General features: G+C 39.4%; 1 protein-coding gene across 1 annotated transcript; it reads right to left on the bottom strand.

Moving 5' to 3' along the window:
* Positions 1-2,435: 2,435 nt before the first annotated feature.
* On the bottom strand, positions 2,436-16,235 carry LOC133622603 (ras-related protein Rab-9A-like). The gene is made up of 3 exons (XM_061985431.1): positions 15,816-16,235; positions 6,716-6,754; positions 2,436-3,770 (listed from the first exon to the last, which is right to left on the bottom strand). Exon 3 carries the CDS (start codon positions 3,735-3,737, stop codon positions 3,132-3,134), a length of 606 nt encoding a protein of 201 aa, XP_061841415.1. The 5' UTR covers positions 3,738-3,770; positions 6,716-6,754; positions 15,816-16,235; the 3' UTR covers positions 2,436-3,131.
* Between the last annotated feature and the right edge of the window lie 1,430 nt (positions 16,236-17,665).

The following is a 17,665-nucleotide window of genomic DNA, read 5'->3' as shown; positions in this document are numbered from 1 at the left end:
GAAAAGCTATAATACTGCTTCCGGTTCAATTTGTCATCACACAGATAAATAAGAATTTTTCCAATTTTTTTTTTCGATTTTTGTGTTTATCTGGAAAAAATACAAATCCATAAAAGGAAAACAGCACAAAATCCAATTGTATGGCAATATTTTAATAAAAATCAAGCCCTTTTTGTTAGTTTTAAAATCTGCCATGTATAGTAAAAATCGAAAAACAACCCTAATTTTTGTTTGATTAGCAATTTAGAATTGGAAATAGAATGAACGGAAGGATTTGTTTTATGTTGCATTTAAGAATTGGACATGGAACATACTTGCCAACCTTGAGACCTCCAAATTCGGGAGATTGGGGGGGCGGGGTGAAGGGGGAGGAGTATATTTATAGCTAGAATTCACTGAAATTCAAGTATTTCTTATATATATATATATATATATATATATATATATATATATATATATATATATATATATATATATATATATATATATATATATTAGGGATGTCCGATATTCCAATATTGTCCAACTCTTTAATTACCGATACCAATATCAACCGATATATACAGTTGTGGAATGAACACATTATTATGCCTAATTTGGACAACCAGGTACGCTGAAGATAAGGTACTTTAAAAAAAAATAATTATAAAATAAAATAAGCTAAATAAATTTAAAAAAATGTATTGAATAAAAAAGAAAAAAAACAATATAAAAACAGTTACATAGAAACTAGTAATTAATGAAAATGAGTAAAATTAACTGTTAAAGGTTAGTACTATTAGTGGACCAGCAGCACGCACAATCATGTGTGCTTACGGACTGTATCCCTTGCAGACTGTATTGATATATATTGATATATAATGTAGGAACCAGAATATTAATAACAGAAAGAAACAACCCTTTTGTGTGAATGAGTGTAAATGGGGGTAAAAAAGGTTTTTTGGGTTGGTGCACTAATTGTAAGTTTATCTTGTGTTTTTTATGTTGATTTAATATTAAAAAAATAAAATAAATTAAAAAAAAAAAACGATACCGATAATAAGAAAAATTCCGAAATTACATTTTAACGCATTTATCGGCCGATAATATCGGCAGGCCGATATTATTGGACATCTCTAAAAAAATATATATATATATATATATATATATACTTGACTTTCAGTGAATTCTAGCTATGTATATGTATTTTATTATATATATATATATATATATATATATATATATATATATATATATATATATATATATATATATATATATATATATATATATATATATATATATACATATAAATAAAATAAAAACTTGAATTCCAGTGTTCATTTATTTAAACATACACACACAACATTCCTCTACTCATTGTTCTATTTGAAAGTGCAATGCTTTGCAGCCAGTAGCACAGCCTTTGAAGGAGCATAGGTATGGGCAGTGTAATATTCTGGGTTGGAGTCAATAACCAGGTGAGGTGATGATGTTACGTCTCTTTACTTCATACTTCAGAACCGACTACCACACTTGCTGTCAGGGTGCGCAATACAACGTAAACCGTTGGCCAACCAAAAAGTAACCACAGAACTCTATACGGTATAGTGTTCTGTGGTTACTTTTTGGTTGGCCAAGCGGACGTGACGACACGGACCTTAAGTCCGGCTGGAAATCGGGAGAAATTCGGGAGAATGGTTGTCCCGGGAGAGGCCCTGAAATTCGGGAGTCTCCCGGAAAATTTGGGAGGGTTGGCAAGTATGACATAGAATGAACGGAAGGTACACGGACCCGAAAGGCTACAATACTGCTTCCGGTTCAATTTGTCATCACACAGATAAACACGCATTTTTGCAAATTCTTTTTTGATTTTTGTGTTTATCTGGAAAAATAAAAATCCATAAAAGGAAAACAGCACAAAATCCAATTAATGTCAACATTTTAATGAAAATCATGTCCTTTTTGTTTGTTTTAAAATCTGCCGTTGTGTAGTAAAAATCGAAAAACGGACCTAATTTTACTTTTTGATTAGCAATTCAGAATTGGAAATAGAATGAACGGAAGGTACACGGACATACTTGCCAACCTTGAGACCTCCGATTTCGGGAGGTGGGGGGTGGTCGGGGGTGGGGCAGGGCGTGGTTGGGGGCGTGGTTAAGAGGGGAGGAGTATATTGACAGCTAGAATTCACCAAGTCAAGTATTTCATACATACATATATATATATATATATATATATATATATATATATATATATATATATATATATGTATATATATATATCCTGAAAATATGCAAACAAAACTGTGTTTAGATAATTGATACTTCAAACTTACATAAATAAATCTTAAGGAATATAACATAACTTGGCTTCTGAGAGCTTCAAAATGTAATGAATAAAATGCTAAAGTTGTTGATAAACAAGCAATTATTTTAATAATTAAATATGGTCATTTTAAATGAATTATTATGATAATTTAAAATTAATTATTTCAAATATGTTTATTTTAATGTATAATTCTAATGCCTGGATGTAATAAGGAGTCAGAAAAAATACAAATAAAAATACAATTAATTTTGATGTTTTTGGCAAAATATAGTAAAATTGTATTTAGTTTTTCTTTTTTTTTAATTAATAAATATATTTATTTTTAGGTAAGATAAACATAATAATACAATTTATCTCTAGTCTGGATGATTTAGTTCTTGTCACCCTGTTGTCCTCCCGTCGTGAAAAAAGGCTGTCCTCACTCAGGTCCGCATGGAGCTGGAGGGGGCGTGGCCTCCAGCTCCGGCTGAAAATCGGGAGAATTTCGGGAGAATATTTGTCCCGGGAGGTTTTCGGGAGAAGCGCTGAATTTCGGAAGTCTCCCGGAAAATTCGGGAGGGTTGGCAAGTATGTACACGGACCATTATGATTTGTACATTTTCAGAATGTGCTTGTTCTATTTTTAAACAAAGAAAACAACCTGAAGTTGTCTTTATTTTTAAGGTATCGTGCCATGATTTTACCAGTCCGGCCCACTTGGGAGTAGGATTTTTCTCCATGTGGCCCCTGATTTAAAATGAGTTTGACACCCGTGCTCTAACCCGTTGCAACATTATGATTGTGAATGGATTTATGTAACTTTCGGTGGACAAAAGTGCAGTTCAGCAGCAGCTGGAATCGGAGTAACTCCTCTTCTTCAGGTCCACCGTGTTGGTGTGGATGAGGTGGTCAGGTCGCTCATCCTGCCTGAGAACCAGACGAACTGCCTCTTCAAAGGCCGACGCCACGTTGGTAGCATCCTTGGCGCTTGTCTCGAAGTAGAGAAGCCCGCCGTTGTCGCGGCACCACCGCCGCGCGTCCGCCCCCGACACCTGTCGCCCGCTTGTGTCCACCTTGTTGCCCAGCACCACGAAGGGGAACTTGTCGGGCTCCTGGAGGTCGGCGTAGAAGGTGAACTCTTTCTTCCAGTTGGCCACGTTGCAGAAACTCTGCGCGTCGTCCACGCTGAAGGTGAGCAGGCAGCAGTCGGAGCCGCGGTAGAACGGCGTGCGCAGGCTGCGGAAGCGCTCCTGTCCCGCCGTGTCCCAGATCTGCAGCCTGACACTCTGGCCGTCCACGTCCAGCTCCTTGTTGAGGAACTCCACGCCGATGGTGTGGAAGAGGTGGGAGTCGAACTTGTCGGCGACGAAGCGGTTCATGAGGGACGATTTTCCCACGCCGCCGTCGCCTAAGAGAACGACCTTGAACAGGGGCAACTTGGAGGTCATGGCTGAAGTGCGGCTGCAGATTTTTTACATCCGCTGAGGAGGCAAAAGAGCACAACTTCGGTAAGCAAAACAAAAACTAAATAAATGTTTTTGTTCCTGTTTTGTCCATTAGATAATAATAATAGATTTTATTTGTAAAAAGCACTTTACATTGAGTAAACAACGTCAAATAAGAATATAATAAAAACAAATAAATAAAATAAAAACTAGAACAGACAAATAGCTAGAACTAGTAGATCTTACAAATGCTTTTTTAAAAAGAAGGTTTTTTAAGCTTTTTTTAAAAGCATCCACAGTCTGTGGTGCCCTCAGGTGGTCAGGGAGAGCGTTCCACAGGCTGGGAGCGGCGGAGCAGAAAGCCCGGTCTCCCATTGTTCGTAGCTTTGTCCTTGGAGGTTGGAGGAGGTTAGCCTGTCCGGAGCGGAGGTGTCGAGTGGAGGATTTGGGGGTGAGTAGTTCATAAGAGAGTGATTCCTAACCACTGTGCTGCAGCACATTAGTGTGTTGTGATCAGGTGTGAGCAAATTATTCTAGCTGGTCTAAAAATGTATTTACTGCAAACCACTCGTTGTACGAACCGCAGGCCGCATAAACTATGCTTTGGAGTACGAACTTTGTCTCGGTGTACAAACGTTTCATCAAACTTTCACGTGCCTCTTGTGCAGCCATTTTGTGCCCGGCAGCACATCCATTGTGGGCCAGCTGATCGATCTCCGGTGCTAATTCAGTCGCCATTGCGACTCTGTTTGCTTTGAATGAGTGGTTCTTAAAATGTTTTCTCAAGTACAACCTTGGTGGAACACGGTAGCGCAGTATGCCTAAATATTCATTAAAAACAAGACAGAGGTTTGATTGAACAATTATAATTAGACTCCTCCCACCCCCACCAAGGACTGTTTTCACTGGTGGACTCTAGAAAGAGGTCCGCAGCCTCCGAAGCAGAACCTCCAGGTTCTGTAACAGCTTCTTCCCTCAGACAATATAACATACATCCATAAACGTGGATGCATATGCAAAAGTGCAATATATTTATCTGTACAGTAATCTATTTATTTATACATGCACCTTATTGCTTTTTTTCCCCTGCACTACCATGAACTAATGCAACAAAATTACATTCTTATCTGTACTGTAAAGTTCAAATTTGATTGACAATAAAAATGAAGTCTAAGTCTAATAATTAATATTTTTGGCCACTGCAATATTACACACAGTTTGAACATTGTTTAAATATTTAAAGGGGAACATTATCACCAGACCTATGTAAGCGTCAATATATACCTTGATGTTGCAGAAAAAAGACCATATATTTTTTTAACCGATTTCCGAACTCTAAATGGGTGAATTTTGGCGAATTAAATATTCGCTCTCGGAGCGATGACGTCACAACGTGACGTCGCATCGGGAAGCAATCCGCCATTTTCTCAAACACCGGGTCAAAACAGCTCTGTTATTTTCCGTTTTTTTCGACTGTTTTCCGTACCTTTGAGACATCATGCCTCGTCGGTGTGTTGTCGGAGGGTGTAACAACACGAACAGGGACGGATTCAAGTTGCACCAGTGGCCCAAAGATGCGAAAGTGGCAAGAAATTGGACGAAATTTGTTCAAAATACGAGGGTGTGGGGAAAGCGGACGAAATGGTCAGTCGTTTGTTCCGCACACTTTACCGACGAAAGCTATGCTACGACAGAGATGGCAAGAATGTGTGGATATCCTGCGACACTCAAAGCAGATGCATTTCCAACGATAAAGTCAAAGAAATCTGCCGCCAGACCCCCATTGAATCTGCCGGAGTGTGTGAGCAATTCAGGGACAAAGGACCTCGCTAGCACGGCAAGCAATGGCGGCAGTTTGTTCCCGCAGACGAGCGAGTTAAACCCCCTGGATGTCTTGGCTCACACCGTCCCGAAGATGATCAAGAGAAGAATATCGACCCTAGCTTCCCTGGCCTGCTGACATGAGGGTATGTCTACAGAATATATTAATTGATGAAAACTGGGCTGTCTGCACTCTCAAAGTGCATGTTGTTGCCAAATGTATTTCATATGCTGTAAACCTAGTTCATAGTTGTTAGTTTCCTTTAATGCCAAACAAACACATACCAATCGTTGGTTAGAAGGCGATCGCCAAATTCGTCCTCGCTTTCTCCCGTGTCGCTGGCTGTCGTGTCGTTTTCGTCGGTTTCGCTTGCATACGGTTCAAACCGAAATGGCTCAATAGCTTCAGTTTCTTCTTCAATTTCGTTTTCGCTACCTGCCTCCACACTACAACCATCCGTTTCAATACATGCGTAATCTGTTGAATCGCTTAAGCCGCTGAAATCCGAATCTGAATCCGAGCTAATGTCGCTATAGCTTGCTGTTCTATCCGCCATGTTTGTTTGTGTTGGCATCACTATGTGACGTCACAGGAAAATGGACGGGTGGTTAAAATCAGGCACTTTGAAGCTTTTTTTAGGGATATTGCGTGATGGGTAAAATTTTGAAAAAAACTTCGAAAAATATAATAAGCCACTGGGAACTGATTTTTAATGGTTTTAACCCTTCTGAAATTGTGATAATGTTCCCCTTTAAAGCACTAATGGTAACATAGGCTGAAAAATGTTATCATGAGAAAGTTGAAAACAGCACCTTTAAATGATGTGATGGACCACTTTAAATGTGGTGGGCCAAATTAAATGATATGGAATGTTTGTATAGTATTATACTAAACAATTCATAGGTCAACTAATCAATAGTGTTCAAGCCTTGAGGTTCATTCAAGCAAAATTCTGCACGGCCTGTGAGTCACCATATAAGAAAAGTGTCTAGGTGTTTCCTTATTGCGTGCCTACTTAGTCAAAGTCATTTAACAGACTAATAATCCCAGGAAGCAGCCCACTGGCTGCACTGCAATTATAGTGTTGATGTCATGCATGAAAGCCATCACTAGTCAAGTGATGAAAAGCAACATGGACAACAGCAGAATAGTTTCTTACCATCACACCTGCACACCTTTCATTTTCATATCCGCATGGCTGCAAGAGAGGCAAAGAAAACATTATGAATTGTGACGTCATGGCTTGTATAATTCGTTTAACCTTACAACTGCTGCCAGCTACAAGAAAGGCTATGTTTGAAACTCACTGCCTGGGACAAAAATTCCTGTGTTTTTTGTGTTTTTTTTCCAATAAATCGATCGGAAAGTAACATATATTAATGTGTTTTTAATAATAAAATGCACTTTATCAGAACACAGGACAAGCCACACATGTTGACAGAAAATAAACAACAGTGGCCTCAAAACTGAGCCTTGCGGAGCCTCATTGGCTGGAACTTTCGATTCCTAATTTGTGGTTGCTGGTTCCATTCCCAGGCAGTGAGAAGGAGGTTTTTCTTTTTTCATTTTTCAATGTCAATCAATCAATCAATGTTTATTTATATAGCCCTAAATCACAAGTGTCTCAAAGGGCTGCACAAGCCACAACGACATCCTCGGTACAAAGCCCACATAAGGGCAAGGAAAAACTCACCCCAGTGGGACGTCGATGTGAATGACTATGAGAAACCTTGGAGAGGACCGCATATGTGGGTAACCCCCCCCCCCGCTCTAGGGGAGACCGAATGCAAAGGATGTCGAGTAGGTCTGACATAATATTGTGAGAGTCCAGTCCATAGTGGATCCAACATAATAGTAAGAGTCCAGTCCATAGTGGGGCCAGCAGGACACCATCCCGAGCGGAGACGGGTCAGCAGCGCAGAGATGTTCCCAGCCGATGCACAGGCGAGCGGTCCACCCCGGGTCCCGACTCTGGACAGCCAGCACTTCATCCATGGCCACCGGACCTGTGCCCCCCCCTCCACAAGGAAGAGGGGAGCAGAGGAGAAAAGAAAAGAAACGGCAGATCAACTGGTCTAACAGGGGGGTCTATTTAAAGGCTAGAGTATACAAATGAGTTTTAAGATGGGACTTAAATGCTTCTACTGAGGGAGCATCTCTAATTGTTACCGGGAGGGCATTCCATAGTACTGGAGCCCGAATAGAAAACGCTCTATAGCCCGCAGACTTTTTTTGGGCTCTGGGAATCACTAATAAACCGGAGTTCTTTGAACGCAGATTTCTTGCCGGGACATATGGTACAATACAATCGACAAGATAGGACGGAGCTAAACCGTGTAGTATTTTATACGTAAGTAGTAAAACCTTAAAGTCACATCTTAAGTGCACAGGAAGCCAGTGCAGGTGAGCCAGTATAGGCGTAATATGATCAAACTTTCTTGTTCTTGTCAAAAGTCTAGCAGCCGCATTTTGTACCAATTGTAATCTTTTAATGCTAAACATAGGGAGACCCGAAAATAATACGTTACAGTAGTCGAGACGAGACGTAACGAACGCATGAATAATGATCTCAGCGTCGCTAGTGGATAAAATAGAACGAATTTTAGCGATATTGCGGAGATGAAAGAAGGCCGTTTTAGTAACACTCTTAATGTGTGATTCAAAGGAGAGAGTTGGGTCGAAGATAATACCCAGATTCTTTACTGATTCGCCTTGTGTAATTGTTTGGTTGTCAAATGTTAAGGTGGTATTATTAAATAAATGTCGGTGTTTAGCAGGACCGATAATCAGCATTTCCGTTTTCTTGGCGTTGAGTTGCAAGAAGTTAGCGGACATCCATTGTTTAATTTCATTAAGACACGCCTCCAGCTGACTACAATCCGGCGTGTTGGTCAGCTTTAGGGGCATGTAGAGTTGGGTGTCATCAGCATAACAATGAAAGCTAACACCGTATTTGCGTATGATGTCGCCTAGCGGCAGCATGTAAATACTAAAGAGTGCAGGGCCAAGAACCGAACCCTGAGGAACTCCGCACGTTACCTTAACATAGTCCGAGGTCACATTATTATGGGAGACGCATTGCATCCTGTCAGTAAGATAAGAGTTAAACCACGACAAAGCTAAGTCTGACATACCAATACGTGTTTTGATACGCTCTAATAAAATATTATGATCGACGGTATCGAAAGCAGCGCTAAGATCAAGAAGCAGCAACATAGATGACGCATCAGAATCCATCGTTAGCAGTAGATCATTAGTCATTAGTCATTTTTGTTTATTTATTTACCCTCAGAGACATAAGCTGACGTTTGGAGACATCATTTTTGTTGCGTTACTAATCCATTATACATGCTTTTTTTATTTTATGTTAAATTAAACATTTTGTATTTACAATTCTTATGTATACTGGCAGTTATTTGACAAAACCACTAAGCCAAACAGGACATATACAGTCGTGGTCAAAAGTTTACATACACTTGTAAAGAACATAATGTCATGGCTGTCTTGAGTTTCCAATCATTTCTACAACTCTTATTTTTTTGTGATAGAGTGATTGGAGCACATACTTGTTGGTCACTAAAAACATTCATGAAGTTTGGTTCTTTTATGAATTTATTATGGGTCTACTGAAAATGTGAGCAAATGTGCTGGGTCAAAAGTATACATACAGCCAGTGTTGGGTTAGTTACTGAAAACCAGTAACTAGTTACAGTTACTAGTTACTTTATTTCAAAAGTGACTCAGTTACTAACTCAGTTACTTACACCAAAAAGTAATGCGTTACTGTGAAAAGTAACTATTTAGTTACTTATTTTTTTCTCCTTTTTTTTTTTAAGGCTCCCATTAATATGCCCTTTTAGCCTTCATTTCAGTACTGTTATTGCACTGGAGAATAATACAATCTGTTGATCAACTTGACATGCATTTGCATCACTGAACTCTGCTAAGCAATGTGGTCTACATACAACACACAAAGACAAAGATATGTTTCAAAGGGCCAATTTATTTCAGGCCAGAACAAATTGACAAAACTGTTTTAAATAGCTGCAACATAACATACATAAGTAACAAACCGCATAATAACAACATAGCTGTAAAGCTGACTTCACCCAAGGAAGGCACACATGACATACACAAAGCCTAATCAGGCATTTTTTCTCTCAAGGAATTGTGAAATAAAATCATGTATTCAGGAGATCAACACTGTAGTGAAGCCCAGAAGACTCTACACATTTCCCCAGTTTTAGTTTAGAGATAAGGTAAGATTGGCCTGGCCCACTAGCATCCATCTTTATGTTTGTGAACTTTATAGTCTATACATTTAGAGTGATGTGATAATCAAACACTCTAGAAGTCTAGAATGAAAGAGTATATAAGAGAATTGACAGTGTGTACCTTCAATGATGAGCAGAGGCAGAGTTTGGAGTGTTTTCTTTAGCTCGCTTACCATGTTTATTTACTCACTGTCCAGGTACTTGGAACATGTTTTCCGTGCCATTTGTTGTTTGACGCCGGTATCATGCTAATTAGCTGCCAGAAAACGGGTGACTCCACTGTAGAAATAGCCTGCATGTCTTCTAGCACATACGCTGCAATGGCTCTATCAATGTTGTCCTGGCTAGCAGTCCCTCCGTTAAAATCCTTAGGTGGAGGTGAAGTGGCATCGGAGTCTGTGTCTCTCTTTACTAGCTTCGTCAAAGCATGTTGCTTATGTGGCATGGTGAAGTTGGGAGAGTGGCCGTGCCAGCAATCTGAGGGTTACTGGTTCAATCCCCACCTTCTACCATCCTAGTCACGTCCGTTGTGTCCTTTAGCAAGACACTTCAACCTTGCTCCTGATGGGTCCTGGTTAGTGCCTTGCATGGCAGCTCCCGCCATCAGTGTGTGAATGGGTGAATGTGGAAATAGTGTCAAAGCGCTTTGAGTTCCTGAAAAAGGTAGAAAAGCTATACAAGTATAACCCATTTACCATTTATGTAGCTGTTTCAGCAGATTTTAATTGCTGTTTTGGGCAGTATTCCCGGGTGCGGTCACTGCTGCTACTCACTGCTCCCCTCACCTCCCAGGGGGTGATCAAGGGTGATGGGTCAAATGCAGAGAATAATTTCACCACACCTAGTGTGTGTGTGACAATCATTGGCACTTTAACTTTAAGTAGATGGGATCTTTGATCCAAGACACAACTTACATTTAACTACTAACTTTGTGCTCGACAAAAGAAAAGTAGTGACAATGTATCCATGTTAAGAAACTCGACTTCTGGCTTCGCCATAATGTCTTTTGAGTTGTAATGAGAGTAGCGCATTTGACAACCAAACAATTACACAAGGCGAATCAGTAAAGAATCTGGGTATTATCTTCGACCCAACTCTCTCGTTTGAATCACACATTAAGAGTGTTACTAAAACGGCCTTCTTTCATCTCCGTAATATCGCTAAAATTCGTTCTATTTTATCCACTAGCGACGCTGAGATCATTATTCATGCGTTCGTTACGTCTCGTCTCGACTACTGTAATGTATTATTTTCGGGTCTCCCTATGTCTAGCATTAAAAAATTACAGTTGGTACAAAATGCGGCTGCTAGACTTTTGACAAGAACAAGAAAGTTTGATCATATTACGCCTATACTGGCTCACCTGCACTGGCTTCCTGTGCACTTAAGAAGTGACTTTAAGGTTTTACTACTTACGTATAAAATACTACACGGTCTAGCTCCGTCCTATCTTGTCGATTGTATTGTACCATATGTCCCGGCAAGAAATCTGCGTTCAAAGAACTCCGGCTTATTAGTGATTCCCAGAGCCCAAAAAAAGTCTGCGGGCTATAGAGCGTTTTCTATTCGGGCTCCAGTACTATGGAATGCCCTCCCGGTAACAATTAGAGATGCTACCTCAGTAGAAGCATTTAAGTCCCATCTTAAAACTCATTTGTATACTCTAGCCTTTAAATAGACCCCCTGTTGGACCAGTTGATCTGCCGTTTCTTTTCTTTTCTCCTCTGCTCCCCTTTTCCTTGAGGGGGGGGGGGGGGGGGGGGGGGGGCACAGGTCCGGTGGCCATGGATGAAGTGCTGGCTGTCCAGAGTCGGGACCCGGGGTGGACCGCTCGCCTGTGCATCGGCTGGGAACATCTCTACGCTGCTGACCCGTCTCCGCTCGGGATGGTGTCCTGCTGGCCCCACTATGGACTGGACTCTTACTATTATGTTGGATCCACTATGGACTGGACTCTCACAATATTATGTCAGACCCACTCGACATCCATTGCTTTCGGTCTCCCCTAGAGGGGGGGGGTTACCCACATATGCGGTCCTCTCCAAGGTTTCTCATAGTCATTCACATCGACGTCCCACTGGGGTGAGTTTTTCCTTGCCCGTATGTGGGCTTTGTACCGAGGATGTCGTTGTGGCTTGTGCAGCCCTTTGAGACACTTGTGATTTAGGGCTATATAAATAAAGACTGATTGATTGATTGATAGCGTATGTGTGTGTGTGTGTGTGTGTGGCCCTTTAAGATATGACAGCCTGTGAGGTGAGTGACGTCAGTGAGTGAGTGGGCGAGAGAGGTGAGGGAGCGCCAACAGTGAGTGCGTGCAGGTGCTCTAGCTTGGTGGATGGCTGCGTGCAAGACACCAATAAAGTCACAAAATTGCAACAAACCGCCGGCCTCGTCATTCACCCTCGAGTCCGGAGCTGTAAAGACCCACTGCCGGGTAAAGTGAAGGTTGTTAGCCCCGAAGTACATAGGCCCTGGAGGAACGTCTCCCCTGCGCTCCGCTCCTCGGTCGAGGAAAGCACGCCTTTTCTTTTCCTTGTGAGACAGAAGGACGACACTTCTTCTGTTTCTAGCTGATACTACATTAAAAAATAACGTAAAATAACGCAGTAACGCATCATGTAGTAACGGTAACGGAGTTACTGAATATAAAAAATAACGCGTTAAATTACTAGTTACCGCCGAAACTAACGGCGTTACAGTAACGCGTTACTTAGTAACGCGTTAGTCCCAACACTGCATACAGCAATGTTAATATTTGCTTACATGTCCCTTGGCAAGTTTCACTGCAATAAGGCGCTTTTGGTAGCCATCCACAAGCTTCTGCTTGAATTTTTGACCACTACTCTTGACAAAATTGGTGCAGTTCAGCTAAATGTGTTGGTTTTCTGACATGGACTTGTTTCTTCAGCATTGTCCACACGTTTAAGCCAGGACTTTGGGAAGGCCGTTCTAAAACCTTAATTCTAGCCTGATTCAGCCATTCTTTTTGTCACGACTAGGACTTTGTTGTAGGAATTTGTTCTCCCGTGGTGCAAATGATTTGGACCATACGTGGCGTGAAGGTGAGTACATGATTTAATATAATGACAATAAAAAGGAACAAACAAAAGGCGCTCACAGTGGAGGTACAAAACTTGGCTATAAACACAAAACTTGCACAAAGGCAGAAACTATGAACAATGAAACAAAAACACTGTGGCATTAATAAACAAAAACTTACTTGGCATGGACTATGAAGAAAGCAGCGTGAACTGGGCATGAAACGTAAACATGGCATGAAGCAGAGTGTCAGGGGTGTGATGTCGCCAGGGAGACTTCCTGGCAACAATGGGTTTAAATAATAGTGACATGATTAAAGACAGGTGTGTGAGTCGTGAGGGCAGGTGAAAACTAATGGGTTGCTATGGTGACAAACAAGAGTGCACAATGAGTCCAAACGTGGAACAGGTGAAACTAATGGGTAACCATTGAAACAAGACAAGGGAGTGAAAAGCAGGAATTAAAAAGAGTCAAAAACCAAGCAGAACATAACTTAAACAAAACATGATCACACAGACATGACACTTTTACCACTTTTGACATGTGTTTGGGGTCATTGTCCTGCTGGAACACCCAACTGCACCCAAGACCCAACCTCCGGGCTGATGATTTTAGGTTGTCCTGAAGAATTTGGAGGTAATCCTCCTTTTTCATTGTCCCTTTTACTCTCTGTAAAGCACCAGTTCCATTGGCAGCAAAACAGGCCCAGAGCATAATAGTACGACCACCATGCTTGACGGTAGGAATGCTGTTCCTGGGATTAAACTCCTCCAAACATATTACTGGGTATTGTGGCCCAACAGCTCAAATTTTCATCTGACATCACATGGACAAAGATAAGACCTTCTGGAGGAAAGTTCTGTGGTCAGATGAAACAAAAATGTAACTGTTTGGCAACAATACCCAGCAATATGTTTGGAGGAGAAAAGATGAGGTAAGTTTGATATTTTTGTTTAAGACTGAAGTTTATTGACAAATTTGAGCCAAAAAAGACCCCATTTGAAAGCGTTTTGATCGGACTATATCACATGTTTAAATTAGTGACATAACCATTGTTATAAAAACATGTATACTAATTAACAACCGTGAGATCATTTCATCAAAAGGCCTTCAAATACCGTATTTTTCGAACTTTTTTTCATAGTTTGGGCCGGGGGTGCGACTTATACTCAGGAGCGACTTATGTGTGAAATTATTTACACATTACCGTAAAATATCAAATAATATTATTTAGCTCATTCACGTAAGAGACTAGACGTATAAGATTTCATGGGATTTAGCGATTAGGAGTGACAGATTGTTTGGTAAACGTATAGCATGTTCTATATGTTATAGTTATTTGAATGACTCTTATCATAATATGTTACGTTAACATACCAGGCACGTTCTCAGTTGGTTATTTATGCCTCATATAACCTACACTTATTCAGCCTGTTGTTCACTATTCTTTATTTGTTTTAAATTGCCTTTCAAATGTCTATTCTTGGTGTTGGCTTTTAGCAAATAAATTTCCCCCAAAAATGTGACTTATACTCCAGTGCGACTTATATATGTTTTTTTTCCCCTTCTATATTATGCATTTTCGGCCGGTGCGACTTATACTCCGGAGCGACTTATACTCCGAAAAATATGGTAGTTAAAATTAAATAAATAACAAACATTGCATGTTTGGTATTTTTGTGTAGAGTTGAAGTTAAATGAGAGATTCGAGCAATTAAAGAAAGAAAAAAAATATATATATATATATATAACAGGGACGGCGTGGCGCAGTGGAAGAATGGCCGTGCGCGACCCGAGGGTCCCCGGTTCAATCCCCACCTAGTACCAACCTCGTCATGTCCGTTGTGTCCTGAGCAAGACACTTCACCCTTGCTCCTGATGGGTGCTGGTTAGCGCCTTGCATGGCAGCTCCCTCCATCAGTGTGTGAATGTGTGTGTGAATGGGTAAATGTGGAAGTAGTGTCAAAGCGCTTTGAGTACCTTGAAGGTAGAAAAGCGCTATACAAATACAACCCATTTATTCATCATTTATTATCATTTATATATACAGTATATATATATATTTTTTTATTTTTTTATTTTTTTATTTTGTATTTATATATATATATATATATATATATATATATATATATATATATATATATATATATATATATATATATATATAGATATATTTTTTTAAATGTATTTATTTATTTTGTATATATATATATATAAATACAAAATAAATAAATAAATACAAAAAAATAAAAAATAAAAATAAAAATAAAATATATATATATATATATATATATATATATATTTATATATATATATATATATATATATATATATATATATATATATATATAAATAAAAAAATGTTTACGCCCTTCAATGACTTGCCCTGCTTGGCTTTGAAGATAATCAAAATGTCCTCAGATGGTTGAATTACTTTTATTTCAACTCATCAACTCCACCACAATGTTTTTTTGTCATATTGAGCAATCCCAGAATAAGACCATGAAGCTAAAGAGTGGCCTGCGACTAGTTTTGTATCGGCCATGTGCATTTTGTCAAAATAAAATGAATCCAGTATTAAAGGGCACCAATTTGCTGTAACACCTATAACACTAAGCTGTGATATGGACCTTTTATATCTAGCATCTATAATAAATACCTATCAAACTCTACAGTTTTGCTACGTTGTGTAAAAAGAATGAAACGAGCATCCTAAAAGAAACAGACTCCGGAAAAAAATACCAAAAGTGTTTATCCAAAGCATGTCCTTGGATAAAGAATGGACACATAACAACTATTTAAATGTCTATTTCTCTCAAATTGCTCATTCCAGGACAACGTTGCTGTCGAGATCATCACGACAAAACATTTTAACAGTAATCTATGATAACACGCTACAGTCAGCACATTTTTGACATAGGACATGTCATAATGGAAGCCTACCTTCAACGTTGACGTGGAAGAAGGACATACAAGGAGGCTTGAACCGGATGAAAATGGGTCGGTGTCGGGAGCATGTGGCATGGTGATGCGTGTGCAGGCCTGAAGGCGCTCATATGAGCCGCGTGTTTGCGTCACGCCTCCACCCATCATGTGCGCTGCCTGCCACTCTTTATTGTTTCATGCCATGGAGAAAGAGGCCCTTTGTGTGGCCAAACATTTAGTCCTGCGTGACTGTGTTTAATGGGAGTTTTATCGGATTTGTACTTTATTTTTTCCAAATACACAACATTTCGAATCCTTTAAAACTTTTTGTGGGGCCTATTGTAGTACTATGTTGGACTGGTTACTAGTGTTGTCCCGATACCATTACTTTCGTACCGGTACTTTTCTAAATAAGGGGGACCACAAAAAAATGGCATTATTGGCTTTATTTTAACAAAAAATCTTAGGGTACATCAAACATATGTTTCTTATAGCAAGTTTGTCCTTAAATAAAATAGTGAACATATAAGACAACTTGTCTTTTAGTAGTAAGTAAACAAACAAAGACTCCTAATTAGTCTGCTGACATATGCAGTAACATTGATTGATTGATTGATTGATTGATTGAGACTTTTATTAGTAGGTTGCACAGTACAGTACATATTCCGTACAATTGACCACTAAATGGTAACACCCGAATACGTTTTTCAACTTGATTAAGTCGGGGTCCATTAAATTGATTCATGATACAGATATATACTATCAGATATATACTAACATCATAATACTCATGATACAGATATATACTATCAGATATATACTAACATCATAATACAGTCATCACACAAGATAATCATCAGGGTGTATACCAGGGGCGTCACTAGCTTTTAAGGACAGGGGGGGCTTAGCCCCCAGGAGATGCACAAGATGCGAGCGAACGTAGCGCACGAGCACAAAACTTCACAAACGGCTAACAAAGACTTAGAAATTATTCATTGTTATTATTATTATTGCACGGGACGAAATGAAATGCTCCCCGGGACGATGGCTTTAACCATTTTTTTTTTCTTTTTATGTATTTATTAATTTGACATTTTATATTAAATGTCTTGGTTTTTCCTCCCTCTGGAAATCCTATGAAATAACAAGCCATCCTATAATACACCAGCTATTAATGTAACAATACAATAAAACAAATATATTTAATGATGGGGTTTTTTCATTATTTTATGTATATTACTTGATATAGATTCTACGAATGATGTGGGCATTTTTTATATGAACAAGTCCAAGGACCGCAAGCAAGGTCGCAGAGAAAATGCGGACTGGAGTTTGAGTTATGTGGGCATTTTCTATATGAACTAGTGGAATAGATTGGATACCGACACACTAAAAGGGCTCTCTACCTTACGCTATGAAGTGAATAATGACAGGTTATATGATTATTTAAACTCATATTTGGGCCACTTTATAATATGTCAATAAAATTAAAAAATAAATAAATATAACACCAAATTATTTAGGGGGGCTTAAGAATATTTTAGGGAGGCTTTAGCCCCCCTAAAATAGGCCTAATAACGCCAATGGTGTATACATTGAATTATTTACATTATTTACAATTCGGGGTGTGGAGGGGGCGGGGTTTAGGTTTGGTTGTTATCATCAGTCATCAACAATTAAGAACAGAGAAATGGATATTGAAACAGTGTAGGTCTGACTTGGTAGGATATGTACAGCAAGTAGTAGACATAGAGAGAGAGAGAGAGAGATCAGAAAGCATAAGAAAAGTATCTACATTTGATTGCTTACATTTGATTATTAACAATCCGGGGAGGGTGTTAGTTTAGGGTTGTAGCTGTCTGGAGGTG

This window comes from Nerophis lumbriciformis, linkage group LG23 (assembly GCF_033978685.3).
Source record: "Nerophis lumbriciformis linkage group LG23, RoL_Nlum_v2.1, whole genome shotgun sequence".
In the NCBI taxonomy this organism is placed as follows: Eukaryota; Metazoa; Chordata; class Actinopteri; order Syngnathiformes; family Syngnathidae; genus Nerophis; species Nerophis lumbriciformis.
This window is presented reverse-complemented; position numbering and strand designations above follow the sequence as displayed.

Bases quoted from the DNA above. Each gene is read 5' to 3' on its own strand.
- LOC133622603 (XM_061985431.1), bottom strand. From the start codon at position 3,737: ATGACCTCCAAGTTGCCCCTGTTCAAGGTCGTTCTCTTAGGCGACGGC.